This window comes from Python bivittatus, unplaced genomic scaffold (genome assembly GCF_059951505.1).
Source record: "Python bivittatus isolate LINGU-HERP-01145 unplaced genomic scaffold, Pbiv_v1 ctg000980_np1212, whole genome shotgun sequence".
NCBI lineage: Eukaryota > Metazoa > Chordata > Lepidosauria > Squamata > Pythonidae > Python > Python bivittatus.
The window spans coordinates 44,282,112-44,299,322 of NW_028277125.1; the positions used below are offsets into that span (position 1 = coordinate 44,282,112).

Below are 17,211 nucleotides of genomic sequence, written 5' to 3' on the forward strand. Positions count from 1 at the left end.
TGCCAACAATGGCTATTTTTAGGTAGACGTCCAACAAATTATAACGACATATTTACATGTCTAACTAAGCCTGAAGAAAATATTTTTATATATTCTATCCTGGCTCTTATATCTATTATAGCCCTTACAATGCCATCCTGTATCTCTTTATTTCTAAATGACTTCTATCAGCACACATAGCTAAGAATTCAGAACTGACAGGACTACACAACCTTTTTCGAGAGAAATATTACCCAGTATAGAAGTAGAATAGTATCATAAGTGCTTTTATTCTGTATTTTATCTTTAAAACATCCCCAATACAAGTAATTACAAATCTGCCTTGACCTAATGAACCATAAGAAACTAGTTTGATGACAGTACTGTGTTGTAATAATAGTTTATTTCTCCTTTTTGCCCAAATTTTGTGCAATTCTTCACCCACTAGTTTGCTTTGGTGCCCTTGTCCAAACACTGTGTTCATTAATATTGAGTATTCCTGTTTGGTTTCTGTTAAAGCATTCAAACTATCAATTATCATGTCATTATACTTAAGAATGAGGCCTGGCTAAGTTATTCAGCCAATCTCATGTAGTCCTTTATAGGAGTCCACAGAGCTTTCAGAAGCCTACTAACCAAAGCTGACAGAGCCATCAACAATATGGTTGTAGACAGCTGCTAAGGAGCCAAGGGCTCAGAAGGTCTATCCTTCACCTCAGACTCATAAGAACTGTAAAGATGGAAGGGACTACAAGGATCATTTCTCTGCAGTGTGCAGGAAAAACAGGAAAACCAATTAAACCTTCTATGAGAAGTGGCTTAACCTCACTGACATGTTTCCTCTCAACAACAGTTTTTCAATGACAGTTAAACCAAGTGTTAAATTCTTCTAAATGTAATTCCTGATCTGTATTGTATTTGGTATTGCATCTGGGATAATGTAATATGATGAATGGTTACTACATTCTGTGTTCAGTCCAGAATATCACTGTTTGCCATATGAGAACTTTGTAGCAGGCATACGAATTGTGAAAAGCAGTATCCACTAGTCCAAAGATGATGGCAGGAAAGCTGTTTGGAGATCCTCTAAAAATTGTAGTAGGCCCTCCAAGCACAGCTCATATGCAGGTATAACAGTAGAAACTAGGATCTCTATAAATGATCTAAATATATATAGGGATGCTGTAATTGCAATTATAATCTTTAGAATTGCTATGATAATATAAATGTATATAGGCTTTAAATGAAATCCTATGTAATTTGTACTGGTTTCAAGTAAAGTGCTGGTTCACGCAACTAGTGTCTCACACAATTCTTGGCAGATTTTAAGCATAATAATGGCCTAAATGCTTTTGCAGTCAATTTTGTGGGTGTTAATCACTGGATATAAATTTAGACTTTAAAAGCTGATAAAACATATGTCTATATTTCCATATATTCAACAGTAAGACTGATTATTTCCCTTGAATTTATAGTTGAAAATTGGAAATAATGTATTTTCTACATTAATTATAATCCAAAAGTTAAAAACTCAACCTATCATAAGCAGTTGACCCCAATTATACCTCCAAGCCATGAGGTGTGAGCAAAAACACTAAGAATTTCTCTTACCCATTCCCAGGAGTAGCAGAGCAGCCAGGTGAATGGCTCAAGGAGGCGTTGCCTGCACAAGGACTTTTCTTAGTGGACAGATCAAGCACTCCGTCTACAACAACATGAGCATAACTTGAGAATGGGAAAGAACAGGAAAACCAAACACATACATGAAAACTTGTTAAGGTCAGCCTTGGGTTAATCTTGGATCAATTCAATGTGTCTTCCTGAACTTCAGACTACAGGGTCTTAGCAGATCAATAAATATTTTTACTTATATTGTTTATAACATATTTTTAAATTTAGCAAAAATGCCGAAGCAAAGTATTCCAATATTTATGCTAGCAAAGGTGAAGAGCTTTTCAATTAGTATAAATATTTCTAGGCCAAAAATGTTAACCATGCAAGTTCCAGGACAGTAGGCTACATCCTAGAAAGAAGGGGAAAATATTTTGAGATTTTAGCCATGGCTAGACTGGCTAAACATTTCTTCCCCATATAATTTCCAAATGAAATTACATAGAAGCACAGAATCATAGTAAAAAGAACCTTGGAGAACTTCTGGTCCAACCCCTGCCCAAGGCAGGAATCCTTGGACCATCTCAGACAAATGGCTGTCCAACCTTTGTTGAAAAGCACCAGTGATGAAGCACCCATGCTGCTGTTCCACTACTTAATAGCTCTCTTAGTCAGGAAATTTCTCCTTATTTCAAGTTTGGATCTTTCTCTGTAAAGCTTCACTCATTGGTTCCTGTCCTACCCTTGGGCACTATGGAGAATAAATCCATAATTTCTTCCCTGTGACAGCCCTACAAATATTGAATGACTGCTACTATGTCTCCCCTTCATCTTCTCTTCTTCAAGCTAAACATAACTGGTTCTTTTAACCATTCTTATGATTTAGCCTCCAAGCCACTCACCAGCTTGTTGCTCTTTTCTGCACTCTTTCCAGTTTTTCAGCATCCTTTTTGTATTGTGGCAACCAAAACTGGGTACAATATTCCAGAGGTGGTCTGATCAGTGCAGCACAGAGGAGAATGATCACTTCCTGTGATCTTGATATTAAACCTCTGTTGATACCACCCAAGACTGCATTCTCTCTTTTGGCAGCTACAGCACACTGCTGGCTCATGCTTAATCTGTGGTTTACAGAACAATTTGATCCTTCTCACAAGTACAACTGCTGAGTCAGGTACCACCTATCTTGCATCTGTATTATCTGCATTTCCTATCTAAATGCAGAACACTACATTTCTCACAACTGAACTGCATTTTGTTGGTTCAATGTTCAAGTCTATCAAGATCCTTTTGAACCCTGAGCCTGTCTTCTGAGGTGTTGACAGTCCTCCCACAAATTTCAGCTTTGTGCCATCTGCATATTTGCTGAGTGTCATTACTATATCCTCTTCTAAGTCATTATAAATATTTTGAAGAGCACTTGGTCCACAACAGAACCCTGAGGTATTTTATTGCATACCTTTCTCCATGTAGATATGGATCCATTAAGGGCCACACACTGGGTACAGTTGTTCAATCAACTGCAAATCCATTTGGTAGTGGGACTATCCATCCCACTTTGTTTTATTTTATCAAGAAGGTAGTTCTGGTCAACTTTGGTGAATCTCTTACTGAAGTCTAGATACACTATATGTATAGCACTCCCTTGGTCTACTAATTTAGTCACTTTGTCAAAAAAAAAAAGTAGTATGATTTGTCTGATACCACCTATTTTTAATGAAGTGATGGTTATAGTAATCACCTTGTTCCTTTCTAAGTGCTTGCAAACCCACTGCTTGATACTTGTTTCTAGGATTTTCCCAGGTAGTGAAACACTTTTCTCTAAACTAATTCCATGGCCAGTCTCCTAGGAATGCATAAGTTAAGAACAATCATTTTTAGGAAATGCATAACTTTGTAAAAACCCTATTATAAACGACTCTAAAAGAAGCAACCAGAAGGAAATAGTAGTTGTCTGACTAATGAATCTTTATATCCGCTCAAAATGTACACTCCTATTACTGTATTTATAAATGCCCACATCCTAAAATTATGTTTGTAGGTTTTGCTTTGTGAAATAGAGTAAAAATTCAAGCTTTTCTTTTTCTAGCAAATTCAGATCAAAGTTCCTGCTATGCTAAGTGACATCTACACTATATTTAGCACACTAATGAAGAAGCTTATTGCAGCTTTAAATCTTTTAGTTCTTTCCTAGCTAAATAATGCTCACAATGTGTTCTGATTTAATAATTATTCAAACAATTGGTAGTTAAAACAAACTCACATCATCTTAGTAATATATATTTTGCTTCTGACATCTGCAAATGGGCAATGCCTTTTAAAGCCCTCATTGTTTGTAGAGGTTCCATTCTAGACTATCCATGGATAACAAAACAATGGATAACGAGACCTTGAAAAACATACTCTGTGCATGCACAAAAGCCCATCCTTACATGTACACGTAAAAAATACACAAAAAATACCCCAAAACAGAACCACATGCCAAACTTGTAGATATATGAAATATTTTCCTGTGAATAATGAAGACTGGTCTGTTTTTAACCTTCATGCATTCACATAACTGCAGGTAATGAAATCATGGATAATGAGGACCACTTGTACAACTGTATTATTTGTTAATATCACCAGACAGCCAATTAAAAGTCTTGAGTTTCTCTACCAAGGAAGAGAAGCAGTGCATAGAATTAACATCTTTCTTATCACCTTTCCTGGATCAGGAGGCTTTACTCAGTCACCCATGTCTTTCTCACCACGCAACTGTATTCTTGTAATGTGCTCTACATTGAGCTATCCTTCAAGACCACCTGGAAGTTTCAGCTATCACAGTATGCAGCAGCCCAGGCAATTTTAGGGAGCATTGAACTTTGCCTGAGGAACACCGCTAAAACAGGAGCTACGAAGGCTGACAGTTGCTTCCAGGCGCAATTCAAAGTGCTGGCTGTCATTTTTAAGGCCCTGTGTGGCTCAGAGCCTAGATATCTTTGTGACCAGTTTCTTCAAGCTGAATCTGCCTGTCCACTAAGCTATGGGGAGAGTATTTGTGGAAGGTCCCATCACTGCAGGAGGGCCAACTTCAGGGACCCAAGGCTCAAGTCTTCTCAGTGATGGCCCATTTCTTTGGAACAGCATATCACCAGATATACAACCATCCACTCCTTACTACACTTTCAGAAAGCTATAAATACATAGTTCTTCAGGAAGGCATTTGGGGATGAGTATTATCATGCTATCCCCAAATGGTGGTGCATCAGACTGATTAAAAAAATAAATTCATACAATTATAAGTTTACTATATTTCTACTGTAAGCTACTCAGAGTTCCTGAAAATTGGATGGTATATAAATTGTAGAAACAAACAAACTAACAAATAAACCCTGCTTCTCTCTCTCTTTCCTGCTCAGCTTAAACTCAACATGAAAAATAAAGCTTTTTATTATGTTCTCAATAAACCTGCATCTAGCTCTCAAACCTAACCCAATACTCAGGAAATAAAACTTGTCTTGATCTTTATCAGTCTTTACAATATGGGATTACAACTCTTGTTCTTCACTGACTCCTCCCTTTCTGCTTCTGCTTCTCCCTGGGTTTCTACTCAGCTATTTCTGGAATTTTAAAAATAGTATTCTACCAGTAGACTAGAAATAGGAAACCTCTTGCTTATGAAATTTCAAGCAAGACTTCACTTATTCTGGAGCCTCTGAAAGCACATTACTTCAACTACCTTGCACCTTTTGCCCAGAGTAAAATCAGAGGGCACTCAAAGCCAGCTGATTGTGGGCTCTCCCTCTCTTATTAGCACGCATGCTGGCAAGACTATGTCTTGAAGGAAAGACAGGGATCCACCATAGGTAGATGAATAGTATCGGGGGTGAGGTTTCTCCTCCTAAACTCCTGCCCCCAGACATCATTAGTCCAGTGAAGCAGATACAGCTACCCTTTTATTGCAGTATAACAACATTAAAAGCAATACCAGCAGTATTAAATCATAATATAATATTACACTACTATGCTCTTATTAATAAAGTTAACATTGAAATAATCCAACCACAGGGCAAGTAATTAATATGAGGAATTCATACGTTTCTTGCAATCAATACAGGCAAACTATAGGTTAAACAAAAAGCCAAACTCAGTTCCATTAAAATTGATGAGAATTTTGGTGGGAATCCTAGGACGGGCCACTCACTGGGATGACAGAGCCAATGGCTGAGATAGGTCCTACCTTCCAGTACTCAAGTATTCACCCCCAATGCCAGATCACTGGATCCTAGTGGCTTTGGACCCTGGTCAGTTTGTAACAACACTTCCCTCATCCATGATTTTATCTTGGATAAGGCAGATAGCTTAGTTATTTTTCCACTGTTATCGTGTCCACAGATAGTCACCCAATGGCCCTCTTTAAGGTGGCTTGTTCGTTGCTGCAGAGGGATAAATCACAGGACCATCTATAAGGCTGCTGTGAAGAACACAGGTAGGTCACAATTAGTGTGCGTTCAAATAATGCGATATTCGATTTAGTGTGAATTGTAACTTGATACCAGGTTGCATTTAATGTGATCCAAAATTCAGTGCGAGGTTAGCAAGTGTGCAACTGAGGCTAGTGCATGCAGAGTTGCAGTTGGGGTTTTAGACACTGCTAATCATCCAATGAAATGTTGGAATGCCTGAATCTACTCAGAATTTGTTTATATTTTGCTTTCTAAAGCTATTCTGTGACTTTGTTAACCAGACATTAAATTATATTCTTATCCTTTACTGTAGTATTTCATTAATATACATATAAAAATTTATGTTTACATTTTTTCATTGCCTATTTCCAACAAGCTGGAACCAGTTACCATATTTTCCATACAAATATCACTTTGAATAGTGCAAATCTGAATAATGCAACCATACTGTGGGATTAATTAACCACACTAATCGAGACCTTCCTGTATTCTAGGCATATACTGGATAAAGAATTGCAAATTCACTTGGATTCTGGGCAAGACCTGTTGAGCTAACTGAAACAGTCTTGTGTGGTTAGCTGGGACGAGTTTGAATCTGTAACTCCTGAGGAAGTAGAGAGAGTCCTTGGGACTGCTCACCTGTTTGTTAGATCCATGCCCCTCGACTGGCGAAGGTGGCCTGGGAGGTGGCTGGGTCCATGTGGTAGTGTCAGCTTTGTTGAGGGGAGTGGTTCTGCCTTCCTTGAAGAGGGTAGTATGCCCCTTCATCAAGAAGCTGTTGCTGAACCCAATTTTTATCCAGTCTACAATCTTCCCCTTTTAGGGAAGATTACTGTTGAGAAGATCAAATTGCAGCTTCAGAGGTCTTGGGAAGAAACATATTATTTAAATCCTTTTAGTCAAGTTTCAGACCAGGACATAATATGGAGACAGCAACAGTTGTGTTCATCTATGACCCCTGGCAGAACAGGGACAGGTGATGCAATTGTGGATTGCCTACAGGGATTAGGAGCAGTGGACACAGTGTTCTTTTTCTGTGGTTGGTTCTAGTCAGCTTTGGTGGGGAATTATATTGAGCCAAAGCCTCTGACATGCAGGGTGCCATAGGACTTTGCTGTCTGACCCTCTTTAATATCTACATACCAAGTGATATGGGTATTTGGATCAATGGAATGGGAGACTTTCCATCTTTAGTCCTGAATGGAGATGCATTTACCTAATCAAGCAATTTGAGAGTCTTTCTAGACTCAGAGCTCCTGCTTGAAAAGCAGCTGATAGCTGTGGCCAGAAAAGTGTTTGCAGATTCATCTTGTATATCAATTGCACCTGTTTCTGGACCAAGAGGTACTTGGAACAGTCACTCATGCTTTGATCACCTCACATGTGGACTATTTCAATGCACTCTACAGGGAGCTGCCACTTTAGATCACTCGGAAGCTGCAGCTGGTCCAGAAGTTGGCAGCATGGGGAATTACGGATATGTCACAGTATATCCAGGTAACGCCTCTGCTTTTTGAGCTGCGCTGGTTATCAGTAGGCCTCAGGGTACAATTCAAGGTGCTGGTTATTACCTATAAAGCTCTTCAGTGGCATAGGGCCTGACTATCTGGGGAATCATCTGTCCTGTGGTGTCTGCCAGTCCTGTTTGATTTGACAATGTTGGCATGCTTTGGGTTCCCTCAATTAAACAGCGTCATCTGATAGGACCCAGGAAGTGGGCCTTTTTTGTTGCAGTGCCTATCCTTCTGGAACAGCATCTCCCCAGACATCTATGGCCCCTACCTGGCCTTGTTTAAACAGGCCATTAAAACATGGTTGTTCCCCAGGGCTTGGGCTAGGGTAGGTAGCAGGCTCCTCGTGGGAGTGTTCTATGCGAAAGAAGTGTGTTTTGCTCTTCTTGGATGCTTATTACTTTTTTTCTGTTTTGTACTGTTCCAAATTGCTTTTAATAATTTCACAGTGAAGAGGTGTTGTGGATTTGAGCAGCCACACAAATGTGATTAACTGACAGACAGATAGAAAAAAATAAAATTGCTCACCATGTCCAATTTGTCATAAAAAAATGAAGCTTTTCTTTTAAAATAAGGATTACAGACAGGGGTACACACAAATGATGATCAGGGTCAACTACTGCTTAAACACAAACAATAGCTACCACCAACGTGAAATGACAAATATTGGACTGCAGAAGCATCAGGAATGAAGAATTTCATGACTTCTGAAGTCCAGCACATGTTCAGATATTTTGAAATGTGGTTTTCATCTCTGACATTACATAGATCATCAATGCTTCCAATGCTCAGTATGACCACAAGGCAGAAACAGCTTTCACAATACAGCTACCTCACTGACAGATTTGGGACAGAAACCAGAATTTGAGGCCTCGTGTGCAATGGACGTGTCTGCTGGAGCAGAAATTTTCCAAACTTGTCTTATTCACTTCTCATAGTCATAATATATTCTTCTATTCATTTAGTAATTCATGACTAACGTATTATTACTACTTGCAAAACACATTAGACAGAAATGTGGCATGCATACCTTGTTCACTAGGATCCAACTGTGACTTTCTGACAGTGAGGTCCAAGGGTGAGTCCTGGTCAGCCATGAGAAGTTTGCTGAGCACGGGATTCTGAGCTGTTGCACCCGCAGTGGATGAGGCAACCGGAGATGCTTTCAGCAGGCTTTGGTTCTTTGTGCTATTGGGCGAACTGGAGTCCTGAGTAGAGCTAGTTTTTGAGGTATATTCAGCAGCAAATTGCCGGATCATCCGCTGCATGATCTCGCGGGCCACTAAGGGAATGTTGGGGTCAGAGACCCTGGGACTATCTAAAAGGCATAACATTTGAAGTTGTAATACTCCGAAAAAAATGTAAAGCCTGAATTATAAATTAATAACCTAAATATATCCAAATATTTTTAGGTATCATGTTCAATTATTTTAAAATGCAAGCTCAAGACTGAGACATATTTATTTTATTTGTTTATTTGGCTTGGACACTGCCCAACGCCCATTAACTCTGGGCGGCTCACAGAGTAAAAACTAAGAACAATATACAATCCAGAAAGAAACAGCAAACAACATGGCAAATCTGGCCAACAGCAACATACATATACCCTACAAAGGGCTCCAACCATCCTAGCCTAAAGCCTGGGTGAAGAGCCAGATCTTTAAGACCCCCTGGAATGCCAACAGGGTGGGAGCTACCTGGATCTCAGGAGTAATCTCATTCTACAGGGCCAGCACCGCAACAGAGACCCTGCTTCTGGGGTCCCAATAGATGATACCGCTTAATTAAAAGAACCTGGAACTGCACCAACCCTGCTGGATCACACTGGGCAGACTGATACAACAGAAGATAGGCAGTCCTTCAATTAACTTGTCCCTAACCATGTAGGGCTTTATAGGTCATAACCAGTGCCTTGAATCACACCTGGAAGCTAACCAGCAACCAGTGCAGCTCATGAAGCAGTGGTGTCACATGGGCATACCGAGGCATGACTTTCACTGCCTACACCACTGCATTCTGGACCAGTTGAAGGTTTCTGGTGATCTTCAAGGGCAGCGCCACATAGAACATATTGCAGTAGTCAAGCTGTGAGGTAACTAGGGCATAAGTGACTCTCTAGAGGGCCTCCCAATCTAGGAAAGGGTGCAACTGTTATACCAGATGAAGCTGTGCAAAGGCCTTCCAGGCCACAGTTGCCATCTTTTAAGAAATATAAAACAAGTGGCAATTGCAAAACTTTTCCTCTCCATAGCTTCTTTTCCTAACTTTGGTTTCAGAGAATACTGATGTCATGAATGCATTAGACCAGGGTTTCTCAACCTTGGCAGCTTTCAGATGGGTGGACTCCAACTCCCAGAATTCCCCAACCAGCCTTGCTGGCTAGGGAATTCTGGGAGTTGAAGCCCACTCATCTGAAAGTTGTCAAGGTTGAGAAACCCTATATCAGACCAATATAACACCATCTCATTTCTAATATTGCTAAATTTAAAAGGTATCATACAATCTTACCAAACTAAAATTTCTTCAGAAGTGGGGAAACGAATTAAACCTGGTTTTATTTCTTTGAGGCAGCGGTTTACAAAACAGTATCTACTTTAATAGTATTCAGTCAATGGAAGATCTGTGAGACCTAGAGATTTCCTTCAATGGAATTCTAGGTTTGCAACATTTAAATCACCAAAGAAAACCAAACTGCTATAAGCATGATGTCTAAAAAGCATGATCATACACATTCTTCTTCCCTAACCCATGGCTCAGTCTGTACCATGTGAATAATATTTGCCTACTTAACAGGCTGTCATAAAGATAATTGGCATAATGTATATGCTGTGAACACTTGAAATGTGCTAAATAAAAGCTACTGTTATTAGTAATCCTACAAATTCTCTTTCTTACTAATCCAACATTTGACAGCATCATTCACGAGTACTGCTTCTTGAAAGACAAGTTTAAGGCACAATTCTGCAAATCAATCATTTAACAATCCCATCATTTCAAGAGTTTTATTGTTTACTGTTTTTATTCTATACATTTATGAATTTTGACTCTGTATAACAAAGCTACAGTTAAATAAATGAAAATGAAAATATATACATGATAAAAACACAGCAGCAACACAAGCAGCAAAAGCAGATTTCACTGTATTCTGCTAAAGGCCTGAAAATACTAGTAGAAGTTTATCAGTAAATAAGCAAGGTGGGTTTTAAATATGTGTCTCAATCTCTCCCATTAAAATAAGCAGGACTTAGGACTTCCAGCAAGGACATGGCAAACTAAATGTCCCTGAAGGAGCAGGGATGGTGTTTACGGCAGAAATCGGTGGCTGGATACTAGATCGTGGCCAGTGAAATCTCTCCAGAGAAAGGAGAGATTGTGAGATAGCCCACATGTACTCTGGACAGCTGCTCCTTGTGAGTAGATGGCAGAAACTGAAGTTTTTGCAGTAAGATTATGAGTCAAGTGGCTGGAAGTCAAGGGATTCCATCTAAGCTCACATTTGTAATGTGGCCTACGTAGACATAAAGCTCAACCGAGCCTTATTTCTTAATCACTTTGGAATTACTATTTTATTGCTTTTCAACTATTATGAATCTTTGGAATGACAAGTTTTTATCACATTCACTAGGTGAGGCTCCTTCTCCTTAGTGAAAGATGTTCTGAGTTTAAGGACTTAGAAAAAAAATACTTTTTGTAATAAACAGCAAAAGGGCGTTTAGAGTGTTGATTTTGGAAAGTTAAAAATGTACTAAGGGTCCAGATGGATTTGAAATAAAACTTTGAAATTAAATATAAGAATCCTTCCATTGGGAAACTGGTGTTGTTTGGATTCCTTAGGGGGAAAAAAATGATAGGATGGGACTTTGAAAGTTGGACATTAGAGGGAACTAGAAGAAACTAAAGATTACAATTGAAGAAGAATACTTAAAGCCAACTCATTAATACAGACTGGAGCAAAATACTTTAACATTGGATGTTTTGAAAGATATTTGTGAACAACGGATACAGAAGATAATTTTAAGAATTTCTGTCATTATAGATAGATGGTGTCTAAATGATGTTACAGAAGAGGAACAAGCTCTATCAGTCAAGGCTGAAATTAATTTGAATGTGGATTTAAAAATGATAAGGTACAAGAATTATATTGAAAAAGATGATATACTGAATATACAAATGAAACCAGTTGATGTTTTAATAATTAAAAGGGACATACCAGTAACAAACCAGAAGAGAGATTTGGATAACTCTTCTACACTGGATTTACAGAAAAGACCCGTTAAAGTTTTGAAGGATTTCCTGAGAAGGGGCAAAGAAAAAATGAAAAGAAATGAAGTTCTAGGACATTATTTGAAGGGATTAAAAATCAGTTATCTCTGATAGCCCTTAATGGACTTTTGCTGACCAGGAATGAATGGTGAGGCTTTAAGATTTTGTTTATAGTTAAGAGATGAGATATGGGAAACAGAGAGTATTTGTTGTATTTTAAGAGAAGGTGATAAGTTCTTAAAATTGTTTATACTTGTGACGAAGGGGGAAATTACTTCTTTATATATATTTTTTTCTTTCTTTTCTATTTTTCTTTCTTTTTCTTTTGTGCAATTTCTCTTTTTACTCTTAGTTTTTTTTAGTTTGTACTAGTTTTTATCTTTTCAATTGTAATCTTTAATAAAATTATTATTAAAAAAGAGAAATAAGCAGCACTTGGAAATACAGGGAATCCTCACTTACCAATGGTAATTGGGACCAGGAACTCCATCACTAAGCAACACAGTCATTAGGTTGTGACATCACATGACCACGCCAACTTACAAGGGTAGCTGTGGCAGTCCCAGTCGCTATTCTTAGGCAATCCCACACAGTCACAGTGTCCTTCAGTCACATGATCACCATTTGCAACCTCCTGCCAGCTTCCCTATTGACTTTGTTTGTTGGAAGCCGGCAGTGAAGGTCACAAATGGCAATCACGTGACCGTGGGACGCTGCAATGTTGTATTTATGAGGACCCATTGTAAGTCACAATATTTTACAAGTTTTAATAAAAGGATTACAGATAATCCTCGAGTTATGACAGCAATTGGGACTGGAATTTCCATTGCTAAGTGATGCGGTTACTAAGCATGACCACATTGCTTAGTGATGGCAATTCCTGCAGTCTCAATTGCTGTTGTTAACTGAATCGCAGCGGACTTCCTCACAACTTCCTCCCGGTTTCTCACAACCAAAGTCAGTGGAGAAGCCGGCAGGAAGTCGCAAGTCCCAGGTGGCTCGCAAGCAGGCCAACAGGCAAGTAAGTGGCTGCTGCCAGGTGGGGGAGGGTGTGCAGGAATGCATGGGTGGCTGGAACAGCACGAGCACAGCGAGGCTTGGGTGGCTGCGGCCAAGTGGAGGAAGGTGCGCAAGGGACTATTGCTGCGAGGCTTGGGGAGGGTGTGTGGGTGTGTGAGGGAGGCACAGCTCGGGGTATGCGGAGGGATGGCAAGCTAGGGGAGGGTGCACGAATTGCTGGCATGGTGCAAGTGCAGAGGGGCTGGGCAAGGGTGCACGAGGGGGAAAGACTTACCCCAGTGACTGCAACCTTCCCTGCTGGCTTCCCCACTGGCCTTCTGGGGAAACTGGCAGGGAAGGGTGCAAATGGCGATCATGTGATTGTGGGGCGCTGCAACTGGTCATAAGTGTGAGCCAGTTGCCAAGTGTCCAGATCGTGACCACGGGGGTGCTGGGACGGCCATTAACTCCGAGGACTGGTTATCACCACCATTCATTCAGCACTATTGTAACTTCAAATGGTCACTGAACAAATGGTCATAAGTTGAGGATTACCTATATTGAGGAGCTTTACTTGATAAGATTTTTGACAACCAGCTCAATAAACAATATAAAATGCTAACAGGTAACAAAGAAAAGGCAAAGCTACTGAACTGAACAAGCTTTGTTGTATGCTGCCCAGAGTTGCCTGTGGTGAGATGGGCAGCTATATAAATTGGTTTAATAAAATAAAATAAACTATTTTAGTTCAGTCAAAAAATTATGTGTTCCACTAAGACATCATGAAGGGTGAGTTGAAAGGGCAGGACTGAAGGTTGAGATTAACAAACACAGTCAAGGACTACCAAATTTATTTAGAGGCTAAATCTCCATGACCAAATAATTTTATCCCAAGGAACTGGTGGGATGTGCCATGCTGGGATATCACAGCAGAAGCTGAGAGAAGGGATAGAAGGGATGGCCATGGGAAGATGGAGGACAAAGATATGCCACACTAACACACTGGTGGTGCCAGATGAGAGAGCAAAGGAAAGAGAAGGCACTGGGAAGCTCAGAGGAGTGTGCAGGCTATTGAAATATGCTGCGCTGGGTCACTGGTGGAAGAGGCTGGGGGAAGAAAGTAGAGGAAGGAAAGGAAAGAGACAGGAAAAATTGGAGACTGGCAGGCCATTACGATATGTTGCAGTGGCAGCTGATGAGCAGATGAGAGGAGGGCAATATTTAGCTACCACAAAAGAAATTTAAAAATTAATAAATCTAACTATTACATTAAACATTTTTTTTAACTATTAAGTCTAACCTTTTCGATAAAAAACTTCATGGAGGAATTCTTTTGCTTGCCTCTCAAACCAAATGATCTTTGTTTGCTCTCGTCTAAGCAGAGCGTGGTGCGCAACTTCCAACGCTGGATCATCCAGACTGACTAAATGTTCCTGTGAAACATTTAACAAAAGAGTAAAAACACAAAGACTTCTTGTTGTTAAATTTAATAAAACAACTGTAATACAATTCAAACAGTCAAGCACTTAATATGCTGGTATACAAGCCAGTTTCACTGTTTAGGTTTGCTGAGTTATTACACAAGTTCAATCATCTTAATGGAATTATTTCTAGATTACAGAAGGGGAAAATATATCACGGAAGAAGAAATATAATATCTATATTGCAATCTAATTTAATTTTAGTTTGACCCTGGCCTCATTTAATACTATATAGTGAGACCCCACACATGTTACTTAGTTCTGAGCCTGGTAAAACATAGATTTCCTTCCTAAATTATTAGCGTAATAAAATCAAAGTACTGAATATGAAAAAAAACATCTCCTCTATATTCAACAGGTGTATAACAACACAAGATTTACTATTTTAGGCATTTTCTTCCAAACCGATCAAGAAAACTAATACAATTCCAGTTAAGATATTGTAGAGGAGAGCGGCAGTGTGCCTTACTGAAATTGCAACAGCTTCTCATCATTACAAGGGTCAAAAAAAAAAAAAATCACACAAGGGGAAAAAAAGAGGATGGGAAAAATGCTATTATTACCAACTGCAGCTTCATTGATAAACCTCCACTTATCTAAACTTATAATCTTGCTTCTAGGAAATTATTTCAATTTTTTCCTTCTTCTTCCAGCCATACCCAATTCTCTTCATATTTACTGGGAAGTTTTCTGACAAAACCTTTGGTATCAAGACACAGGCTAAAGTAGGGATGCACAACTTCTGTTGGTTTGAAGGTCTCGCCAGTAAATGTACCCCATGTAAATGACCACACTGCAAAAGTGCACAGAACTATTTTGATTAGCTTTAATTTTATTTTGTAATAATTTGCTGCCATACAAAATTCCAAAAGTAATATATAATTGTATCTTTTTTCTCTGTACAAAAATAGTGGTTTTTTTTTACCTAGGGATGTGAAGATCTTAAAAAGAATATTTGTTTTGATGAAGATTTGATCAAAGCAACCTAATAAAGAAAGGAACCTCCTCCTATTTCTAAGCAGCTGAATCAGAATGTTACTTTGATTGAGGAGTCACTGCCGATGAGGAATGGTGAACTGACGCCCCACGCTCCATGGGAAACATTATGGCCAAAAGGCAACTGAATGCAGGATTCAGACTGCTGATAATTCTCTCTCGATAACAGAGAGCTTGAGATTACCCCCACGCATTCTGGACAGCTGGGTTGTTTTATGAGTTGACAGCAGAAACTGACATTTTTGCTGTTGCTTGCGATCAGCTGGGAGTTGCAGGTTTCATCATGCTCTGAGCCATTAATGTAGCCTTTTCATGGACTCAAAATTCATCCAAACCTCATCTTTTTAATCACCTTGGAGTTTAATTTTTTTCTTACTGATTCTTTAAGATTGAAAAACCTTCGGAACCGCAAGTTGGGCTTTCGCTGGGTGAGTCTCCCTTCAATTCGTTTAAAAAGAAAGCAAACTGTGTTTTCAGCTTTGTAAGATATTTATTTTTTGTAATATGTAACAAAAGGGGAATTATAGTGTTGTTTTTTGGTAAGTTTTTAAATGCTAAGGATTTGGATGAAATTGATTTAAAGAAAGACTTTGAAGTTAATTAAAAAGATCGTCTCGTGTGGGGAAAAAAATCATGTTTATATTTCAACTTGATAACAAAACTTTGAAGGTTAATCACTAGACAGCACCAAAGGACTACTTTAAAGGAAACGTTTTATAAGCTGGCTCAAGAAATGCTTGGACTATTTAACCCTATACTGGAACCAAAACTTGTTATTGAAGAGAAACAGATTCCTTGGAAGATAACTGAAATGGATTTTAAGGTGGTCTTAAAAATTATAACCTATAAGAAAGAGATGGAAATATTGGATTTAAAAATGGAATTGGATGATCATTTAAAAATTTTAAAAAGATATACAAATAAGGTATCAAAAGAGGGATGTGGATTACCTGTTTAAACTGGAATATAAAAAACTTACTGGAGTGGCCATATTGAAATTACATATGGACTCTGATAAAGATGACAAGGATTTCGAGAGAAGAGACAAGGATAGTAGAAGAAAGCAGATGTTAGAACTTTACCTATAGGATTGAAGGATTGATGGGAGGAACAAGAAAAAACTGGTTTATTTCATTATGGTAAAGTAATAGGTTGCTATCTTCGATGATGTTAAATGGTTACTTTGGATAGGGTAGTTTTTTTGTTTTTTGTTTTGGAAGTGTTCCATTGAGTGTAATGGATTAATTTGTAATATCTATATTGCTATTTTTGGTGTATAAATAAGGGATTATTATTTCTGGTCGTGTTTTTGTTTGTTTTTGTTTTTCTGTAATGTTTAATTGTTAATTGGGATTAATAATGTGTTGCTATCTCTGGTGATGATTAATGGTTATTTTTTATCTTTTTGTAATGTTTAATTCTTAATTGGGATTAGATTTTGATTATTAAGAAACAGGTTAGGGGAATTATGTTTAAATGGAAAGGGGGACTAAATGCTTATGTTGTTAGTTATGTCAATTTTTATACCTTTTGTTGATTAATAAGTAGAGCTGAGGATTTAGAGACAGGTCTATAGAAAATGGGGTGTAGTATGAAATGAAGATGTATTGGGTAGTATTTTAAGAGACAGTGATAAGTTGTTAATGTTGAATATACTTGCTGGTGATGAAGGGGGAAGTTTCTTCTTATCTTTCTGTGGGGGGGATTTTTTTCCCTGCACTTTCTTAATGTTATTTTTTTTCTTTTAATTATTTTTGTATTAGATTTTTGTATTAGTTTTATCTGTTTTATATAATCTTTAATAAAATTATTAGGAAAAAAGAATGTTACTTTGATTGAAAAAAGCTGCTTCCCTACTATACAGAAGCCTCTCCCAAGGTGACTTTGCCTACTTTTCATTTGCCTACTTTTCTTTTGATCATC

At 38.4% G+C, this 17,211-nt stretch overlaps 1 protein-coding gene across 5 annotated transcripts in view; it reads right to left on the reverse strand.

Moving 5' to 3' along the window:
- Positions 1-17,211, reverse strand: part of LCOR (ligand dependent nuclear receptor corepressor) — a 92,554-nt gene that overhangs the window by 47,137 nt on the left and 28,206 nt on the right. For 4 of the 5 annotated variants that reach the window (XM_088132193.1, XM_088132191.1, XM_088132194.1 and 1 more), the window contains exons 4-6: positions 14,112-14,244; positions 8,580-8,867; positions 1,591-1,684 (exon numbers count right to left, since the gene is read on the reverse strand). In XM_088132193.1, coding sequence (XP_087988319.1) covers positions 1,591-1,684; positions 8,580-8,867; positions 14,112-14,244 — 515 coding nt within the window. Of the gene's footprint in view, positions 1-1,590; positions 1,685-8,579; positions 8,868-11,759; positions 11,839-14,111; positions 14,245-17,211 lie in introns of those variants that run through there. The other variant, XM_088132192.1, reaches the window with a different exon arrangement.